Genomic DNA, 20,671 nt, shown 5'->3' on the forward strand with positions numbered 1-20,671 from the left:
GGGTTCTTTAAAATGGTGTCCAGGATCAAAGCGCGTCGATTTGAGTCAGGTCCCTTAGAACCTGGTTCGTTAATCCCTTCTAGTTGTCAAACTTGGTCTGGTCAATGTCAGTTTCAATTAGCATAGCTTTCAGCGAAAAGGTAAGCTTAGGAATTCGCAGCAAATGGAAATAGAATTGAATTGAACTCCCAGTCTACATGTTGAATCCCAGTATAAGATCATAGAGAAGCTTTTAGGAAATCGTTGACGATAAGAGAGAGTAAAGCAAGACACTCCACTCACCCTGACGTTGAACCTCCTAAAGAAAGGCTCTTACCCACATGATTTTACATTCTTCATTTGCGCGGGACCATCGTGTAATAGTAGCCAAAAGAAATTTACAAAATCCAATGTGATTGCTGTGATGCTGCTTAGACCACTGAAAAGGACTGAACATTCTCTAACATGCTATTCTCCCCCGCTATAAACCCGAGAACGTGCCAATCGCACCTTATGCCACTACTAGGGTTAGCAAGGAAGTAACAAACTGATCAGAATACTCATAGCATACTTCACCGCATGAGATTGGCTCGTACAGAGGCGGATGCCCATCATCCACGCAGGATGGAACAACCTTACAGACTGCCTCAGGGTTGAACCCAAAGAAAAACGGCATCGAATAGCGTGAGTCCGGCTGACGGTTATATACCCTGTGGACTGTAGATTTGAATTTATTATTCGAGAGGCGTTGAAGGAAGTCCCCAATGTTGACTACGAGAGTTCCTTCAATTGGGCGGGCGTCAATCCACTCATCCTGGGCAGACAGTACCTGCAAGCCGCCGGAGTTGTCCTGCCAGAGCAGAGTGAAACATTGGATGTCGGTGTGGGATCCAATGCCAACGTCAATATTTGAGTCGGCCGCAACATCTGGTACTCCTGGATAGTGGATATAAAGTGCATCTGCACCCGGATGACTGGTGACACCATCAAAGTAGTCTTCTCGCTCGCCGAGCGCGAGAGCGAAAATGCGGACCAATTTCCGGGCCAATGCCAAGCGACTCTGCCAGAAGGAAACAGTCACTTCCTGAAATTTTGGGAGATGACTAGTTCCCTTCCAGATATAGTCGCCATCGTCGCGAGATTTGCCTTCTTGTTCAAGAACACTCTTGGGGTCAGTGCAAGTTGGATCAATTCTTGGGTCATATCTCATCGAGAAAGTCTCCTTGAGATCTGCCTTCGAATGTTAGCTAGGAAGAGGGATCATGAGCGAATGACTTGCCTCTCGTCTCTTTCCGATTGACCTGCGTGCTCCCCACTCCGTGGTAACCAGCCGAAACCTTCGAGGCACTAAAATCAGTCTTCATCTTCTGACTTAGTGGCTGGTTGAAGAAGGTCTTTGCTTGCGACAGCGAATTCTGAATTAGCTCCTCGGGAATCCCATGATTGCGAACATAAAAGAAGCCTGTGTTCTCGGATGCCGCTTTGATCCTGGAAGCCAAGGCCTTTCTTTTATCCAGAGTGCCATCGATGGGTGCCAGATCAATGACTGGAATTTCATCATCTGTTGGCAGTCTGGGGGGCGCAGTTGACACGCGGCGCAACACTGTGCCATTGGCGCTCAAGAGTTCGATTTGCGTGTATGTCTGTGTAGTCATGATTTAGTCATAGGAGCCAATAACTTCAGATAAGAGAGCTATCGTAAGAACGTTTAAGTTGAACTTGGGCTAATTTGATCTTGATATGATGGTATATATACCCAACGCCAACTCGGCAATCGCCGATGAAGTGGCCACGGCAGTTCATGCGGGGGAGATAAGCCATGACCTAACCCAAGCCAAACATTGGTTGACCCAAGAAATTATCCCTGCCATATTTGGAGCTTTATCAGGATCCAAGATCCGGTGATTTGGAAGATTCTTTGTCTGATGCGCCATCCGCGGGGGTTATCTTCCTTTTGTACCACTTCAAAAAGAGTAACAAGTCGCACATCGGCTGACTCCGTGGGCTGGCTATGAGTAGCTATAAATTAGTCTGTAGGAGCTGTCCGTTTGATGATATACCTTGTAAGGTTGGGTACTACCTTGTGCAGGTTCATCTCCCTGTATAAGTCACTATGAAACTCCTAACTACACTGCACGAGAGATTGATCGTGAAAAGTGTCGACCGAGATGGCAACCCTCGGACGGTTGAATTTCTCGACAATGACTCGATAAGGCCAACAAGGGTACAAGATCGAACATGGACTCATATCACTTACTTAGCCTTCTGGTTCTCGGCATCGGGAAATGTGAGTAATCTCTACGCTGCTTCAACCGGCTTGACGGTCGGATTGTCTATGTGGGAGTCCATTATCTGTCAGTTAGGGGGACAGATCTTGGCAGGCATTCTCATGGCTCTGAATGGTCGCGCTGGTGCTTTGTATCGTATCCCTTTCCCGGTTCTCTGTCGGTCTAGTTGGGGTCCACTTGGGGCTCTTTGGCCTACGTTTAACCGCGCAGTAATGGCCATTGTGTGGAACGGTGTCAATGCTGTCCAGGGTGCGCAGTGCCTGAAGTATGCCGGTCCTGCTATTTGAATACATAGCTATGGTCATCGCTAATAACAGCTCGCCTAGTGTACTGCTGCATTCCATTTCCCCGTCGATGGCTAGAATTCCTAATACCATGGGCTCTAAGTCTGCCCTTACCAGTGCAGGAATGATATGCTTTTCCGTGTTCTGGTACTTGCATCCTTCCATGGTGGACATCTTCTACTTTGCCGGTAAATTTGACATTATTTAGGTTCGTCAACTGCGCATTTCTATTTATCCCTATACCCAAGATGAGGCTACTAGTCTATATCAAAGTAGTAGCTTACTATAGTGCCACTGTCGCTATGCTGGCTTGGACACTGTCTTTATCTGGATCTTCCAAGCAGACACTTCGGTCGCATTCAACAATTCACGGTACCGAAAAGTCCTGGATGGTTGCCAAGTTCTTCTGGCTAGGGCTCGCAAGCGTTGCCACCTTCGTCTCCAATGCTGCCGATCTTCAGCGATATGCTAGACGACCGAACGATGTTATCTTGGGTCAAGTGTTCAGCTTTCCTGTGGCTAACTTTATTATTGCCATCATGGGCTGTGTTATAGCTGCTACCAGTGAGCCTATATTTGGGGAGGTATGGTTCAACACGAATGTCACTCATTAATAGCTGACCTGGCCGCTTTAGCTTATATGGAACCCTATTAACATTCTCGAGCGTCTCATGGAAGGTGATCGCTATACAGCCGGGAACCGAGCGGGTTGCTTTTTTATCTCTCTTGGCTTTGTCTACTCAACTATCTTCACCAATATATTCGAGAACTCCATACCGTAAGTTTGATATATATTCCCGTTGCAGTCACTCACTACGATCTAATTCACATATAGAGTGGGAAATGATATAGCAGCCTTGCTTCCCAAGTACCTCAACGTCAAGCGTGCCGTTTTCATATGCGCAGGCAAGCGACCCTTAGGCAAAATCCCAACTAGGCTATAATTGCTAATTAGCTCTGAGTTCAGTTCTATCCTACGCCATTTGTCCGTGGTATCTACTATCGTCAGCCGCTGTTTTCATCAAGTTTCTCTCCTCCTATCAGATCTTTCTCTCCGCCATTGCAGGAATCCTACTCTGCGACTATTATCTGATCCGCCGAGGCCGGCTTTGTATCCCAGAAATGTACACCATGAATCCAGAGGGTCGCTACCATTACCTGCGCGGAATCAACTTCCGTGCCTTCGCAGTATATCTATTCTCAATAGCTCCGAGCTTTTATGGGTTTCTGAACCAGCTGGGTGTAAAGGGGCCGTTATCTATTCAACGGTTCTATTACGTTTCGTATCCGACCGGACTGTTGATTGCATTCATTGGATATTATTTAACATGCCTTTGCTTTCCTATCGTGGGCATGGTGCGAACCCGTGGCTGGTGCGAACCTAGAGAGTATATCGATGTGCATGATTCCGCCAGAGATGATACTACAATGGATTTTGATGGTGTTGATGTCTCGAGGCGGGAGAGTGATGCGTTTGATTCCGTTGTTGCAGAAGGTATCAAACGAGACGAAGATATGAACCGGGCTATCGCTTGAACTACAAACCATATCGTTAAGTGTCTTTTGCTATTTCTCTCTTTTTGTCTTTGGAGGACTGTGGTTGTCGAGAAGGGTGTCCTCAGTACCAAGTTGAAACAACACAATTTTTGGGCTCATCATTCTTTTATCGTCCTTTTACCCCTACTGGCTAGTTTATGCAACACCAGTACGAGGCACGCTTTCTGTGGACTTCTAAGCGTGTACTGATATGATATGTTAGAAATCTATTCGCGTGATTGGTCACGGGAATACTGACCTGCTTGCCACAGGAAACAACTCTCACTATTAGTCTGACTTTTGATATGTAAAGATAATACGAAGCACGTGCTCAAACGGTCATAGCTGTGCTCAAATATGCCTTCCAAGCTATAGATGTAGTTCCGCTATGGGCTATAAAAGGGCCTGACTCTAGGTGACAATCGTTGAAGTAGTAGGGATGTCTTGGTTCTATTTCTTTTGAATGGGCTCCCTCATAGACTACTAACTTGAACATCATCTAGCTAAACACACTTTCCTTCTTGTGGAGGAGAGCATAGCATCCCTAATGCTTACACACAGTAACACACAAATGACATCACGTTGTTGCTGATCGGTGATAAATAGTATGTATCGGATAACAATTCAGTGAACAATCATTAATAAATCGTATCCTGAGCATCACCTGGACCGACATAAGATCTCACAAAGTAGTAGCCACAATTGATGAGTCAACTCCATGCATGATTTTGGGAAATTTGCACCCGTTATACCCAGGACCCAGGCAATTCTCCCTAGGACACCGATGACCGCAAACACAACTTTCCTCCGCACACCACACGCCTCTCGGACAGACCCTCAACCTAGCAATATACCTCAAATCTTCTACTTGCTGAGGCTGAAGCCGGGACTTATGATCATGGTTACAGTTTTCCCCGTAGGAACATGAGCCCACAATATGATAAGGATTGCACAACTTGCGTTGTTTCAAGGAATCCACGTTCTCTTTGGTGGAATACCGCAAGGGGGGATCAACACGCTGACCTGCCGCATTCTTGCACACCGCTAACCGGACGGGACTGCAATTTCTATTAGAGATTCGAGCTGAAGTAAGGGGTGAAGGCGATCGTCGGTTCACATCCGACGCTGATTGTGACCGAGGTGGTGACGTTTTCACAGCAGAAGCGTAGTTCTGAGGGGGTGTCCTCGGCGGAGTGACATTGCTGAATGATACTCTCCTGGATATTATTTTTGTCGACCGGAAAACGTCTGGGAAACTTGTGGTTGCAAAATGCGGCGCCAGATCTTTCATTTCACGTGCGAAAGAAGGCCCTTCGACGAGGGAGATACGGTGGGACTCCCGATGTGGTCCCAGCACGCGTGCATATCCATTGTCCGCAGACGCGCAGAATATAACACGCTGACAATGAACATCGAGGATATCTTGCTCAAATAGGGCTGAGAGACAAAACCAGTAAGCAACTCTGTATGCCATTTGCTTCGGGGAATATATAGCCCACCTCGTAATTTCACGTCAGAGCATTCCTTTCCGTTTCCTGCGTCCACGAAATCACATAGACCGTTTTCCATGTTGAATCCCTGAATAAACGCCTCTAGTGTCCCGTCGACAGGGGCAATGTTCGTATCATGATACGTCTTTGACAGACCGCCCACATTGGCATATACACGAATTTTACACTGGACCCTGGGGTTCGCCTCGGGGTCAAGTTGAAATAGGTAGTCTTCGACCGCTTTCCTCAACAGCTGTACAGCTTTTTGACCGCCATCATATCCACTTTGGATGAGAGAATCTTGAAACTAAGAATCGAGCGAGTGTCAGCGACGAAATAGGTATGGAATGGGTGGGGATACAGAGGATTGGGACACTCACATTCATACAGTCGCCATCAACGAGGACAGAAACAAAGCTCAGTCTAGCCTGAATGGTATCGTATTAGACAGACTCACCCTAGCAGCAGACGGGGCGTCATCGACTTAACTTACATGATCACGGTTCTTCATCTCCAATGCCTCTTTGTCTTTGTTTGACTTGTCCTTGAACATCGCAGCAAGCTCCTTATAGTTGTCGAGCTCATCATGGGCTTTGGTGAGATCTTTCTGCAGCTCCTCAACTTGAGAGAATAGCTCCTGCATACCATCAGGCTAAGTTAACACGAGCGGTGAATTGGATATAGGCTCGGACCAACCTCAATAATCTTCTCTTTACTATCTTCAACACTGCTCAGCTCTCTATACCGCCTCCTCACATCATCCAGATCCAACATCATGCCAAGTTACCAGGAAAAGCTGTCACCAGGATATCGGAAAACTTAACAGACACAGCTGTTGTACTTTCGATGTACAGGAGAGAGACATTGTACAATTTAAATTCAGTTGTAAACATAGTACTGCGTTGGGTATAGTTGAGGCAAAGCAGAGGTATATGGTGGCCTTGCGTGTCATGCATTGACACGTCAGAGTAACACAACGTAGGCCACATCACAACGGTCATTTTGCTTCACCAGTTGGGAGTAACCTTAAAGCTACGTAGAAAAAGATTTTCTGGAGTTTTATTGGTCAGTAAGCTCTGCGAGACCACGTTTCACTAGAACAGCACGAAAGAAATGACCCTTTCGCCCTGTGAGCTTAGGCCAGGTTGCGGTCATCCTGACCGGAGTTCTGAGCAAGGACTCACGCAGACCAGTGTTTCGACATATTCCACGCGCCCCGAGAAACTATTAGGCACCAAAGGTCTAGGGCAGACCTTTTTTTTTTTTTTTTTTTGGGATAATCCCGCATACCTGCTGCATCTCCTATACGGGGTGTACAATAGATGATGATCGTCATTGTGCTACTTCATATCCTCATAAATCCAGATGTTAACAAGGAAAGATAGCTATCATTCTTGTAGAAAGATATCACTCATTCCTTTAATCATAATTGATTCCATAATCATTTTTGTCCTCCCATGCGTCAGATCATGTCTCCGGCACAGGAGTAAACTTCAACATAAGCTTGCGACCCTTGGGTAGGGAAATGAATGCATGGTCCTGCTCAATACCTTCGTCGTCAACAATAGAAGTCGTAAAGTTCGTATAGACCGCCGCCATTACGAGTTTGATCTCTGTAAAATCCTTCGATTAGTACAGTTCTGTGGAAGCGGATACGCACAATTTCATCCGAAGACCATGATTGACCTACCCTGCAGAGCAAAATTACTACCCAAACACATGCGCCCACCACTTCCAAACGGCCAGAACACTCGACGCATATCGTGAATCTTGCCTGGTGCAGGCTTAAGCCAACGTTCGGGGAGCCAATCCGACGATTGAGGGTAAACTTCTTCGATACGGTGCAGAGAATACGAAGAGGAGCTCACACGTACGCCGGCAGGAATATTGTGGTAGCCATCAATTGATACGCCAGTTGAGGAGGCCGGTGTTACGCGAGGTAATGGCGCTGGTGCGGGGGAATGTAACCGAAGAGTTTCTCGGAGGATTGCATCTAGTAGGGGAAGACCATCAATTGCCGACGGCGAAGGGAGAGATGGTAGGCCCTCTGCATCATCTGAGACGGATAGAGTTCTCAGATTTGGAGTCAGCGTGAGGAGCTCTCGGCGCAACTCGGCTTGCAGCTCTGGGTGTTGAGAGAGCTCCCACATCATATAGGTGAAAGTGATCCCGCTAGTTTCATGGCCTGCCACAAGATGATCGAGTACTTCAGATGCAATGGCTAACTCGAGAGGTCGGTTGTCGGGGTCCTTCTCAAGTGATTGACGAAGCTGGTTATACACCACTGCATTCGTGGTGATAGGCACATCATTCGGCTGATCGTTATTCTCGACCTTTCGACAAAGTGAAAGGCACCAGCTTTCGATGAAACCCATATACCGATCCTGTACACTCATGTACTTGAACTTCTCATACTCATCCAGCCATTGTTGCCACTCCGGAAGATGGAAGATGTATGTGGTGCTATTCTTTGTGCCGAACAAGTAAGATGACGTGAAGTCCATCCCCACAGCTTGGAATAAAGGTAACACATTGATCGCCTCTCCGGACTTGGCTACACGCTGTAGAATTGGGAACAGTCTTTGGGAGAGAACAATGCTGGAGATATCGCGCAGATCCCGCGACTCCTGTAGATAGGACTTGGAGTAGATCCTGCTGAGCATACGCTTCTGACGAGCATGCGGATTGTTGTGTAGCATTCCAACTAGATTAGGCGTTTGGAAATTGATAAAAACGTCACTGTAAAAGGAATGCTTTTCGAATGCGCCCGTGTAGATTGTCTTCAGGCCACTAAGCGAGTTCACGCTCAGTTCGTCCGGCCCCAGTCGGATCACAGGACCGAGCTTTTGGTGCAAGTCGTAGATGGTAAGGACTTCTTTGCCTGCATTGCGTTGCGTTTCTATCCACCTATTCGAAACCGGTGATGTGAAATGTGCGTTGGGGACCCTGGAGATTGGCGATAAATAGTACGGATGAATGATATACTTGTATACCAAAGCCACTAAAAGGATACCGATCGCGATCGCGGTAGCCGATGTCATGATTGCTATAAATGATGCCTATCGAGTGTTGAAGTCCTAGACTTTGCGAAGATTCATCAGTCGTGACTTATGAAGCCCTACCTCGTCCATGAGTACAGACAACGGGATGCAAGTCCTGAGTATCAAGTTCTCCGGAATCAGGCCAGCATGACGTGCAACCAATCACTGTTGACATTACTAAAGCAGAATCGGTGCCAAGTAACCCTGATGACTATGACTAGAAGGGTAATTCTTGAGAGAGGGGTTAATGTTACTCGGTTGCATTCCAGCCTCGTAAAGTTTGCATAACAGAAACACGCGCAGAGAGTCCAACGTCCCTTACTAACCCCCCAGTCAACGTTCCAGATTGTCATCAAAAAACGCGATTTGGTTCTGCCTATGACGGGATGGGCCGAAATCCCCTTTTGGATGGTTCGTATGGAGAATCCAAGGGGATCTTGGCTAGATCCGGTTGGCTGTTTGGCGATGAACTAAAGGGATAGTGTGCTTATGGGCTGATGCAATGGCGTTTTACGAGTGGATATCAATCAAAATATTGCACTTAGATTGATTGGTCTTTCCATGGAACGCGGACAGAGTTAGATCGTTTTCTTTTTCTTTTGTTGTTTATTTTTATTTTCCATTATTCATTTTCCTATCTCGCAAATAGCGCCTGGGTCCTATGTAACCTTGTACGGAGTAGAACCTCGAAGGAATTAATCCTGAACGTAGCTGCTGCCTCTGCATCATCGTTTATAGCTCTGCATGTGTTACCGGGATTTCTAATTGTGGCAACAATTCCCGAGTCAGTCGCTTGTTAAATGCCGTTTAGCTTGCTAGATTGCTTCTAGAACAGCATTAGCACGATTGATGACTCGGATATCAGGGGATCTTTACGAACTCCAAGTCTCCAACTCCCTAGACTATTTTCGGCTTTGAAAATCTCCGAGCGAGTGGCGCATCTAAATCTGCTAGTAGATTCAACGTGCTCGTTTCATCTGGTTTCTCTAGTTTTTACTTCTAGTTTAATTTACGCCTAATTTATTTTAGAGCTCCTCTGGTTTAAACACTCGGTTTCTTTCTTCACATCCCTGTCGTGCTGAACCCGTCCTTTCTCTGAACTACAATTTTCTTAATGCGCAACTAGTTGCGCCGGTGTCTCCAATATGGTCTCGCTCAACAGTCTGAAAGGTGGCCCCCAAGTCTCAACTACCTATGGCGATGAAGCGGCACAAGGAGGTCACTTCGTGCCCGCCAAATACCGGGGTACTGTGAAGGACCAGGCGGACATGAGTGCTCTGGGCCGAGAACAGGTGCTACGTGTATGTCTTTTGTTGGTCTTGATCAAACAAGCAATTTGATACTTACTTCATGGAAGAGAAATTTCCGTTTCATCTCTATTGTCGGTTTTGGTTGCACATTAATCGCAACATGGGAGGTTATCCTGACGTATGTCTCTTGGGTATCGAGAACCTTAGCTCTCTAATTATTAACCCTATCCTACAGACTGCTCGAGCAAGGTTTGACCGATGGAGGTACCGCTGGCTTGATCTGGGGTTTCCTTATCGTTGCGTGTGGATTCCTGCTCGTTTTCCTCAGTCTAGCTGAAATGGCTTCTATGTAATTGCTCCCCGATCTTGATCCCTTTCGATGGTGCTCATTGATATACACAGGGCTCCGACATCTGGAGGGCAATACCATTGGGTATCCGAATTCGCGCCTCGTAGTTGCCAGAAGTTCTTGAGTTATATCACCGGTAAGGAATGCTTGCTCCCACAGATCCTGGACCATATGACTTATTCACATAAAAAGGTTGGCTGTGTGCTATGGGCTGGCAATGTGCCATCGTCTCAATTGCCTTCCTTGCAGGAACTATTATTCAGGGTCTCATTGTGCTCAACCATGATGATTATGTCTTTGAGCGCTGGCATGGTACGCTGTTGGTGATTGCCATCACCTTCTTCGGTATCTTGTTCAATACCTTCCTGGCCAAGAAACTGCCATTCGTCGAAGTCCTCATTCTTATCCTCCATGTCGTTGGGCTCTTTGCCATTATCATCCCTCTCTGGGTTCTGGCTCCTCGAAGAAGCGCCCAACAGGTCTTTACAGAATTTAACAACGGTGGTGGATGGAACAGCGCTGGGACAGCAACATTAGTTGGATTTTCCACTACTATTACTGCTCTAATTGGATATGACTGTGCCGTGCACATGTGTAAGTACAACATTCTCCAGTTGGATTTGGGACATCGACTAATAGGATTGAATGCACCTAGCCGAAGAAATTAAAGATGCATCCGAGACCCTCCCAAAGGCTATGATCACTTCCGTTCTCATCAATGACTGTGCGGGATTTCTCATGCTGGTGACGATCTGTTTCACCTTGGGTGATATCGACGAGGTCCTCGCAACTCCCACCGGCTACCCATTTATTCAAGTGTTCTACAATGCTACCAATAGTCTTCCCGGCACGAACACCATGACCGCAATTTTGGTTCTTACACTCACTGCGAGTACGATTACCGAGTTAGCCACGGCCTCTCGGCAACTTTGGTCTTTTGCCCGAGACGGCGGTCTTCCATTTTCCGGGTTTTTTGGATACGTAAGTGGCACCGCCCCGTCTGCTGGCAGCCTCGGGCCATCGGTGCTGATCCATATATAGGTTACTCCGGGGTGGAACATTCCGCTTAATGCGGTGATGGTTTCTCTTATGGTAACGGTTCTCCTGTCGTTGATCAACATCGGTTCGACAACGGCTCTTTTGGCTATCGTCACCTTGACCATCGGATCACTTATGTCTTCATACGTCATTACGATTGGGTGCTTGCTGCTCAAACGGATCCGCGGCGAGCCCCTTCCACCTCGTCGGTGGAGCCTGGGTCGGTTTGGAATGGCCATTAACATCGGTGCCCTGTGTTTCTTGGTACCGGTGTTTGTATTCGCTTTCTTCCCCCTGACCTCAACAGTCGACCGAGAATCGATGAATTGGTGCGTGGTGATGTACGGCGGCATTATGATTATTGCCATTTTATACTACATTTTCCGCGGCCGGCACGTCTACGTTCCTCCCGTTGCTCTGGTCAAGCGTGACATTTGAGGTTGTATACTTTTTTACTAGGATTATAACCACCTAATTCTAATTGGAAATAGATAGTATAGAAAGGATATTGGATCGAGTTGCTTTCTTGAAGACACGCCTGTCCTGCGCCCGTAGCTATTTTTTTTTTTTTTCAAAGAAAAAAAATCTGCTCAACTTCAGCCCCTCATGGTCTTTCCTGCACAGTGCAACCTGATAGTCACACTCTCTGGGCTCCAGCGAATAATCAGGCCAAACAAACCTGAAGGCCCACCGCAGCTCCACTGATGCCCCCACATCCACTGTCCTCTTTCCCAGAGCCAGATCACTGAGAAGACAGGAACCTCGATAGTCAGGGTCCGCTCGAAGCTTATTACGAAGCCCTCTTGGCGGGACTGGCGATCCCGTAGTGGGGATCGCTTTAAAGGGAAAGACAACTGTGAACAGGGGATGAGCAGCAGTAAGGCATGTTGGTGAGTGTGGAACTAGATTAAGTGTACACCACGAGGTAATGGGCCTCTTTTCTTGGTTGAATGGTGAAGAACAAGGTCATTACCAAATACTCAATTAGTTGCATAAGTAGCGTGCTTATAACAATCTATTATATTAACATTAATAACACCACAGCTGACATATTCCGTGTAGCGGCTTGGCACGTGCATTGCCCTAAGAATAGTGGGTCCGGGTTTTGGTTGTTTTCTAGCTCAACTATCCTGTTGTTGCTGCAAGTGTGGAATCCACCTCGATATTAACTCATATCCTGCGAATGAAAATTTTTTGAGGAGAATAACGCCATTCTGACTGAAGATCTAGTCCACTTTGCCGAGGCTTATTCGTTCGTACAGAGTTTTGGGGTCAGTCAAATACTCAGCACCCTTTCTCTGGACGAAAACGACTTACAGTATTGGAACACCACATACCCAACTCCTAATGAACATATATTTTAAGTAATCTGAAACAGAACAATAAAGAATACGACGGGACGGGGAAACAATAGTTCGGGAATACTTCCGCATATTACCTCTTCACCTAACGTGTCACTAGTTCACCTCCAACTGCTACGAGCTGGGGGCCAGAGGGGACCCATATGTGCGTCGGAGTTGCCGCTGATGTTAAATTTGTCATAGTTTCAGACTTGACTTGTGATCCTTAGAGCCCTGATTGGATGGAACCTTGACTCTCATGTTAACAGTAGAATGCTCGGATGGGGCGGAAGAGCCTAAAGGTCAAACTTTAATTAAGAGATACTGGGCCAGTTCGTGGCGGTTGCGTTGCTTCAGGTACCTAGTTAAAGTTCATAGAATGTGCTCGATCGTACGATTTTGAGTGTGCGTGATTAGGTGGCTGAGCCTTGTTTGGACTTCTACATTGGTAAATTCGGGTATAGCATGGGTTTCGCCGGGTGACAGGCAGAGGAATTACCAGACCATCGTCTGCATCGCCCTGCTGGAAGACTTGAAACCTTAAAAGGGTCTATTAGCAGCTCACTAGCCAGGGTAACAGGGATTCTACGGAACTTACGGAGCAGTTTGGAGTAAGTATAATGCAACGATGGAGTCCTTCTTTGCAGGGATTATATTACAATATGCCGACTTCGTTAAGCCCTAAAGTTTTAGAATTAAATCAAAGATCGGGCTTACGGGTCCAGATCGGGCCCGACCATAGACAAGTAACCTGAGACTTGAAAATGCACTGAGTCTCAATCAATTTCCATAATCGCGTGCCCCCAAGGGCACGCACCAACAAGCTACTCATGTGGTAGCGCCAGTACCACGTCTATGGTTCATGCGAGTTTATTGCATATCATATGGGACACCCAGGCTCCCACGATCGCTACCCTGCTAGAGCAGTTTTAAAATTCTCGATGCAGCGCACTAACTCTGGTCAATATACATATGAATCATTGACCCGAACCCCTGCCGTATTTCTTTTTTCCCCTCAGCTTCAACCCCTGTCGGTGGCTACTTTTGACACCTGCACCATTCAACGCCGGCTCGCATGGCGCGTTTGATCTAGAAAGTACGGCCATTCAAAGATAATGGCTATCAAAGTACCTCCTGGACAATCGCCGCCATTCGAAACGGTTGATGCTGACCACCATGCTGGAATTATCATTATAGTCTCCGCTATTTGTCTGGTGTTGTCCTTGGTGTGTCTGCTAATCCGGCTCTACGTCCGGTTCTTGCTTAGCCCACCGTTCGGGATCGACGATGTGATTCTTCTGGGAGCGACTGTAAGTGCAGTTCACCCCATGGTGCTGGATGGATTTGAATATTTGTCAAGACGGCTTCACATTCTCCTTTGCTTATTCCCTAAATTTCAGGTTTCCGCAATTGTGGAGTCGATTATTGTTTTCCATGCCGCATCCATGGGATTCGGAACGGCGATCCGCCTCCTTGACGATCATGTCGTCAGGAGTATCCAAAACGTAGGTTACTTTCTGCTGCTCATGGAAACTACGCGAAGCCTGCAGAGAAAAGTTATCTAATAATTGATCAGTCAATTGTCGCGAGTGATGTTTTTTACCTCATTACGTTGTACCTTTCAAGATGCTGCGTCGTGGCCATTTATTCGAGATTGACACCTCGGAGAAGACACAAAAATACCTTATGGGGAATCCTTGCATTCGCAACGGCAGGAATAGTTATCTCCATCCTTGTGATCACGATTGATTGTTCACTTAATAAACCGTGGGTGACTCCTGGCGAACATTGCACCAGCCTGGTACGTATATCGCCCGATTTCAGGGTACTCAGCATTAATAAACATCGGTAATGATTAACAACAACGGTAGTTTGCACGATGGCAATTCATCACGGCGATTGACATCACTACCGAAGTCGCCTTATTTATCTTTTCGATAGTCTTAATATACGGGCTCCAAATGGCCATCAAGCCGAAGTTAGTGATCATGATGGCCTTCGCCTCCAGAATTCCGTATGTGTTCCATGCTGTCGAACCTGTCCTCCGAGTCCTGGCACACCAATGCTAATTGAAATGATGGTTAGGCTCGTTGCCTTCGAAGCCGTACGACTCTCTGAATTTCATTCATTTACCTCCTCTCGGAATCCTACCTTCGATGCCATTAACCATTACACCTGGACGCAAGTCGCCCTAAACTACTCCTTAATTGCCTGTACGGCCTTCTGTCTTCGTCCATTTATGAACGCCGTCACGACGTCCTACGGTACCGCCGGTGACTCCAACCTCAGCACTAGTCGGAGTTACCCCTACGCGTCAGATCGTGGTCGCAGCAACCAAGGCAGCTACGCACTACAGTCGCTTCAGAATCGATCCGTTGTTGCGCCCGAGCCAGATCCATTCCGGCCGAAGGTTGGAGCCGGAGAGACGACGGTTACATCTGCTCAACCTGGCTCATCGACCGGTGGCCATTCAGATCGTGATGATCGAAATAGTATTGGGAGTGAGGGGAGTACTAAGATGATCATCAAGAAGGATGTGGAATATACGGTGCATCACTCTCCGAACCCCAACTGCTAGAGTCGATCTTCCTCTCTTTTGACCTTTTCCTTATGTACAAACTTTCATAGAATAGAAACTTGTATAGATGCATGCATGGATAACATAATAGCCATGCCGAACGATCTTATGAATATAAACAGAACTACCGTACAACCTTCACATTTGCATTTCCTAGCTATTCGGGAAGATTCGATTATCATCAGTAGTAATAGTATTCCTCAATACCACCCGACCAAAGCACCATATGGCGCCTAGGTCATGCCTTGAACATCTGACTCTAACAGTATTCTTTACCACATGTTTCAAATGAGTTTTGTGGCTACTGTTATAGCCTCTACTTGCCCTACAAGGACTTTGAGAAACTCCCCAGATTGTGCGATTCAACTACGTCCGGTAAGTATTGCGAACACATAGTGCTAGGATAGAATCCGTGCACTTCAGCAATCCACTATCATATCCCCTCTCTGCACCGTACTTAACTCTCATAATTCAGCTCAATTTACGCCGGAAAAAAGAAAACCCGCACTTGGTTTCCCACAACATGTTAGAACAACGCTCCGACTTTAGCGATAGTCAAACACACACAGGGTCCTAGAATCCATGCATGATTTTAACCGAATATCTCAACGGTCGGATTCATTATCCGCGTGGTTGGGACTGCAACTGGTGATCGGCAATGCCCACCGCGTGGCATTCGTAATGGTATCCACTGACGCCTGGCCGATCCCTCGTCGTACGACATTTGTGAAAAGCTAAACCATGTGGGCAGGTTTCAGACCCAGTCCATGAATCATGTAGAGTCAATCTAGGATGCTCGCTTAAAATCTTTCCATTCTCCAAAGGTGCGAGGGCCCAGCTAGCAATTGTTGCCGGTTGAGACGCGAGCCGTTTATTTCCCGATTAGGAACCGGATGTTGCTCCACCGTTATCGGCTCTTTGATAGTTTATATTAAGTCAATTTCTTAGACGAGTAACTTAGTGGCATGTAGTAGAGTTAACTATTGATTCACACGTAATTACGTATGTCGGATCAACGGTTCCCTGAAGAACGAACGTGGATCGCACCACGTATGTCCTCCCTAAAATGACAGAAAATAGGGTTATCATGGGGAAATATACAAACACCAGAGCTCAGGGCCTTAAAGACCGTCATGGAGTCTCAGTGCATTCGGATTGAGATCCGTTCGTGTGACTTGATTTGGGTTCTACCGAAGAACTAATACCAATACAGGCTTCCAGCAACAGATTGAAAGTGAGGTCATTGTAAATTTCTGAAACCATTTTCCATACTACCATGCTTGATTCAGTGCTCTATTTCTTAACTGCCATAAGGCCCGTGCCGGCTAAACCTTCTAAGCTCCTTGACCGTAAGACCAACCTTGCCCAGGAGCTGGTGCCAACCCCTCTCCCGTCTTTCGTAGGTATTGAACAAGGCCATCATTGTCATCGAAAGTCTTGCCCTATACTCTGTAGACAGGTCGTCTCCGGTAGTACATTTTCATTTATAAAAAGCGTAGACGACGAGCTCATGGCAGGAACAAGAGCCTGGAGAATGCGAATGCACGCGTCTTCATTTTTGTTATGAAAAGTCTGTCGGAAGTGATAGGTCTTTGCACCTGTAATGTGAGTCGATGAGAGCACTTATATAGTGTTAGGGCAATTAGAGTTAAAATTGCCACGTCACATATATTAAAAATTACCTGACTTGAGGATGTCGAACTCTCTTATTTGTTGGCTCTCTTGAGTTTCTTTTATCATCTTAAGTTATAAATAACTTGGAAGTCAAGATATGTGGGTTAACTGACGAGCTGCTTACGGGATTTTTTAAGGTTAGAGCAAGAACTCAGATCTAAATAAACTATTGTGAGCCACAGTAACAATTGGAATACGCTTTCCAGGTAATGCTCAATCTCCTCCATGTTAGCCACCTGGATAGTTAGATATAGTTACACTACCGCATCAAAATACTAAATAACCGTCATATTCTTCAGCTACAGTGTATCTGCTAGGAGCATGGTACTTCTGTGTGTACAAGTGAAATGCACACTGCCTCGCAAATCATATGACTTGGATGATACAATTTCTTCTCAACACTGCTGAAGGTCTTGGTGGTCGATTGCAATTTAGGACAACTGGACACCTACGTCATATACATGCTCAACCTACAAGGTTAGGGCTATATGGGCTACATTCAAGGCCATAGATGACTTCTAGGGCACCCTAAAGCCTTCCACGCACGGCAATCCGAACCCAATGTGGATCAAAGATATCAGGTTCCTCAGATCAAGGATCGGGTCAACGTAGATACCATTGTTTTCGAATCCCTGCTGTTGAATGTTTAAGTTCCGCAGAATAATCGATGCGTCCTGTAACGCATAGGAGGTCTGATGCAAGACACCATATGTTGGGTTCAATTTGCTGCGAGAAGGTTCATGAAAAACTGATTCTGTCCAACTTCTTGACACCACTCGGACCTACCGTGTCGTGGTCCTGAGCAATGGCCCGGGATCAGCCAGGGACACTATAACTAGGGCAAAGTTTGACTTGTGGTATCTTTGCCCAGACAGGCATCACCTTCAGGTAAGGATTTCGTGATAACCATGTTATTATGCCTTGATTCATATTCTGCTGACTACATTTGACTGAACCAACTTCTTTCACAGTTGCTGAAACTGACAAGTTGTAAATTTCCTTTCCTCGTTGCTCTGGGATGGATATAGTAGACCATTGTAGTATCATTTCCTAGGAATAAATACGCAATGACAGGTAGCTCCGAGAAGCCGAAGGTGGTTCAAAGTGTAGTTGCTGGGTATTCTGTTGAGTGCTACTTTAGGAAAGCGAATAGATGATGTTTAGTTTCGTAATAATCGGTTGTAAACTCGTGGCAAGGACAGCGTACGCCTGAAGTTGATTAGCGACTGAGACAGACTAGATAAAATCCCTCAACCATGAGCGATAAAATAATTCGGTCACAAGAAAAGCTCCATCGAGTGTGCAGCGCCTTTACCCTAATGTGTCTGTACATTACAATCATAGCATTTCATAAACCAAGATTTCATTGGGTTGGCCTTGTAATGTAGGGCGTAGGGCGTAGGGCGTACTTATACATTTCCTATTTCGTCCACTGCCGACACAGGACTGAACCCTAAGACCATAGACCGAAACAGGTTGATCAGAAATCCCTTTTCAGTTGCTCCACAGGTGGCAAGATTCCTTCTTTTTCCAAAATCTTGAATGTCTCCTCCAACTCATCCCAAGTATCGGCATAACCTGTCCAGCCTAACTTTCTAGCCTTACTCATACTACCTACGCAGCTCCAGTCTCTGCCCAAGACAAATGTTAAAAAGTCCCATGTAGCCTTGTCCCACGCCACTTGGTCAAGTTTGTAAGTATCTCGTATCTTGACCCATGCTTCATCGACATCGCGTCGTTTCGCCCATTTTTCTGGATCGACCTGGAGGAATAAGGTTGGAGTTTCTTGTTTCTCTGGGTGAAGAGAAATGCCAATGTCTACCCCACGAACAGTCAGTGGATGCTTGTTTGGCATCCGAACTGTGGTGGACTCAAAATCTTTGAACCCTTTCGTGTCCGGGACGCCACCATTGGGGAACATAGGATTGGGGATTTTACAACCAAAGCGAGCCGCAAGGCGAGGCCAGAGGTTTTGAAACGATTCTGTATCCCCGTTCATCACATTGAAGATGTTGTTACCCGCATTCTTTGCGGTCGCAGCCCAGAGACAGAATTTGGCATGTAGGTTGGCCGAGGTCCAGCAATTGAAAGCAAAATAGTTCGCTTTGCAGCCGGGGAACGGCAGTTCCGAGCCAGGGAGGACTTTGCTCACAGCACAGTATAAACCTAGAGCAGTAGCTTCATTCATAAAGTTCCCTCGTGCATATCCCAAGACATCTTCGGGGAGTGTGACGATCCATTCCCATTGACCGCGACTAGCGGCCTCGGCCAGAATGCGCTCCTGGTTGTAGTAAAATATAGGGGGCCACGAAACCCCACCCTTGATACCAACTAGGATGGGGTCATCCTCGAGAAGGGGCTGTTTACAGTTACCGAGATGCACACCGTAATGCTTAAATCCACAAGTGAGGACGAAGCGCTTCAGGTTCTTGATTGCCCCTGTAGTCTCCAGAGCTTGGATAAAGTTTGAAAGCATAACGCCATTGATGCGAGATGATTCCGCAGGGTCATCCCGTGCCAGATAGGCACAGAAGTAGATATACTCAGCGGAGATGCCCTCAAGAGTCTTCGCCATATCATCTGCACTAGCTTGGAGGTCGAGGGTTGCATGTTGAATCTTGAAATCCTGGAAGCCTGGGTTACTCCGGGAAAGCGAGTAAATCTTGTCATAGGAAGAGTCTTTACACAGGTGGTGGACAATAGCACTACCCGTTATGCCTGACGGATTTTAATTAGATAGGGAAAGTTAACAAGGTCGAGGGGAGGCTTTGATCCCTACCCGTAGCACCAGTAACGATAGCCGAAGGCATGGTCTAGTGTTCACGCGATGAAGAGGAGTCTGGAGTTGAATATACCAAGCTCAAGATACTAATGCGCTCGAAGCTCTCTATATACCATCTGTTTCGAGCAAGAGGAGAATGAAAGCTGTACCCTCTCTGGTGTCATGACCTCATAACCCCCCTCTTTCCTTACTCTGGTTCGGGATCTGCTCTAAACTTCAAAGTGGCGCCAACAAACACCAGGAAGGGCTCTCGGCTACATATGACGTAAAATATGCCTTCGGAGCAATTCCTTTGATTAGTTTCCATACTAATAGTAATATGGAGTACTGATAGAAGGTCCGTCAAGATTAGTAATGTAATTCACTTCTGTTAGGTATTATATAGAGACAGCAATTCCAACTCATCGAGTGACCAAGCCCAGGTTAGAATCTAAGAACTGAAAAAGAGTTTCTCTGGTCATTAACTGAACAAAGAAAAATGTCTACGTATGCTTCCTTCTCGTTCCCATATAGAATTATGACAACTAAAATATTCTTAGTGCACAGGATGAATACATTGCTTTGATCAAGGCTTCAGAACCGGTGGAGCCCGCTGTGCTAAATTCCATATTCGACAAACTCCCTCCAATTAAACCAGACCAATTGATTGGGGAGTGGGATGGAGGGTTCTTCGACACTGGCCATCAGGTTGCGAGCACCCTGAAAGAGATACGGTGGGTGGGCAAGTCATTCAAGTCCATCAACAACGTGGATCCAGTGATCATTGAGAAGGATGGGGAGCGAACCAGTTGGGGCAAGTGGGGTTCTGCAACTGTATGTGATCAGTTTCCAGATAATTGTCTATGGAAATTAACCGAAAATTAGTTGAAGGAGATGGTGTATCGAGGAGTGGTTTCAACTACTATGGTCTACGATGAGCGGCCGGTATTCGACCATTTCCGCTATGTAAATGACAAACTCATCGCAGGGATCATGGAAGGCAAGACACTTGGCGAGGACTTTTTCTTTTACTTAAAACGACAAGAGTCTTGTGGATAGCAAT

At 46.4% G+C, this 20,671-nt stretch overlaps 8 protein-coding genes across 8 annotated transcripts; 4 read left to right on the plus strand and 4 right to left on the minus strand.

Moving 5' to 3' along the window:
• Positions 1 to 439: 439 nt before the first annotated feature.
• On the minus strand, positions 440 to 1,634 carry BDV38DRAFT_293290 (isopenicillin N synthase family dioxygenase; the record flags this gene model as incomplete). The annotated part of the gene is made up of 4 exons (XM_032062205.1): positions 440 to 447; positions 477 to 498; positions 551 to 1,209; positions 1,259 to 1,634. 4 exons carry the CDS (start codon positions 1,632 to 1,634, stop codon positions 440 to 442), a joined length of 1,065 nt encoding a protein of 354 aa, XP_031918858.1.
• Positions 1,635 to 2,217: 583 nt separating this feature from the next.
• On the plus strand, positions 2,218 to 4,286 carry BDV38DRAFT_293291 (permease for cytosine/purines, uracil, thiamine, allantoin-domain-containing protein; the record flags this gene model as incomplete). The annotated part of the gene is made up of 8 exons (XM_032062206.1): positions 2,218 to 2,266; positions 2,343 to 2,532; positions 2,594 to 2,739; positions 2,831 to 3,135; positions 3,217 to 3,329; positions 3,387 to 3,436; positions 3,519 to 4,046; positions 4,258 to 4,286. The coding sequence occupies 8 exons, from the start codon at positions 2,218 to 2,220 to the stop codon at positions 4,284 to 4,286; spliced, it is 1,410 nt and encodes a 469-aa protein (XP_031918859.1).
• An 811-nt stretch (positions 4,287 to 5,097) lies between these two features.
• On the minus strand, positions 5,098 to 6,351 carry BDV38DRAFT_277616 (CCCH zinc finger DNA binding protein; the record flags this gene model as incomplete). Its single annotated transcript, XM_032058528.1, has 6 exons — positions 5,098 to 5,145; positions 5,205 to 5,524; positions 5,587 to 5,884; positions 5,958 to 6,005; positions 6,071 to 6,214; positions 6,274 to 6,351. 6 exons carry the CDS (start codon positions 6,349 to 6,351, stop codon positions 5,098 to 5,100), a joined length of 936 nt encoding a protein of 311 aa, XP_031918860.1.
• Positions 6,352 to 6,832: 481 nt separating this feature from the next.
• BDV38DRAFT_234052 (cytochrome P450) lies at positions 6,833 to 8,961 on the minus strand. Its single transcript, XM_032053192.1, has 2 exons — positions 7,268 to 8,961; positions 6,833 to 7,190 (listed from the first exon to the last, which is right to left on the minus strand). The coding sequence occupies exons 1-2, from the start codon at positions 8,616 to 8,618 to the stop codon at positions 7,045 to 7,047; spliced, it is 1,497 nt and encodes a 498-aa protein (XP_031918861.1). The 5' UTR covers positions 8,619 to 8,961; the 3' UTR covers positions 6,833 to 7,044.
• Positions 8,962 to 9,256: 295 nt separating this feature from the next.
• BDV38DRAFT_234053 (amino acid permease-domain-containing protein) lies at positions 9,257 to 12,194 on the plus strand. Its single transcript, XM_032053193.1, has 7 exons — positions 9,257 to 9,919; positions 9,976 to 10,046; positions 10,104 to 10,217; positions 10,271 to 10,353; positions 10,410 to 10,811; positions 10,873 to 11,198; positions 11,259 to 12,194. The coding sequence occupies exons 1-7, from the start codon at positions 9,764 to 9,766 to the stop codon at positions 11,691 to 11,693; spliced, it is 1,587 nt and encodes a 528-aa protein (XP_031918862.1). The 5' UTR covers positions 9,257 to 9,763; the 3' UTR covers positions 11,694 to 12,194.
• A 1,150-nt stretch (positions 12,195 to 13,344) lies between these two features.
• Positions 13,345 to 15,293, plus strand: BDV38DRAFT_234056 (uncharacterized protein). Its single transcript, XM_032053194.1, has 5 exons — positions 13,345 to 13,905; positions 13,996 to 14,100; positions 14,172 to 14,396; positions 14,467 to 14,609; positions 14,681 to 15,293. Exons 1-5 carry the CDS (start codon positions 13,711 to 13,713, stop codon positions 15,171 to 15,173), a joined length of 1,161 nt encoding a protein of 386 aa, XP_031918863.1. The 5' UTR covers positions 13,345 to 13,710; the 3' UTR covers positions 15,174 to 15,293.
• Positions 15,294 to 18,327: 3,034 nt separating this feature from the next.
• On the minus strand, positions 18,328 to 19,657 carry BDV38DRAFT_267472 (SDR family oxidoreductase; the record flags this gene model as incomplete). The annotated part of the gene is made up of 2 exons (XM_032056597.1): positions 18,328 to 19,565; positions 19,627 to 19,657. 2 exons carry the CDS (start codon positions 19,655 to 19,657, stop codon positions 18,328 to 18,330), a joined length of 1,269 nt encoding a protein of 422 aa, XP_031918864.1.
• Positions 19,658 to 20,107: 450 nt separating this feature from the next.
• On the plus strand, positions 20,108 to 20,667 carry BDV38DRAFT_277621 (DUF4334 domain-containing protein; the record flags this gene model as incomplete). Its single annotated transcript, XM_032058529.1, has 3 exons — positions 20,108 to 20,115; positions 20,169 to 20,442; positions 20,494 to 20,667. 3 exons carry the CDS (start codon positions 20,108 to 20,110, stop codon positions 20,665 to 20,667), a joined length of 456 nt encoding a protein of 151 aa, XP_031918865.1.
• Between the last annotated feature and the right edge of the window lie 4 nt (positions 20,668 to 20,671).

Source organism: Aspergillus pseudotamarii, assembly GCF_009193445.1.
Source record: "Aspergillus pseudotamarii strain CBS 117625 unplaced genomic scaffold BDV38scaffold_3, whole genome shotgun sequence".
Lineage (NCBI taxonomy): Eukaryota > Fungi > Ascomycota > Eurotiomycetes > Eurotiales > Aspergillaceae > Aspergillus > Aspergillus pseudotamarii.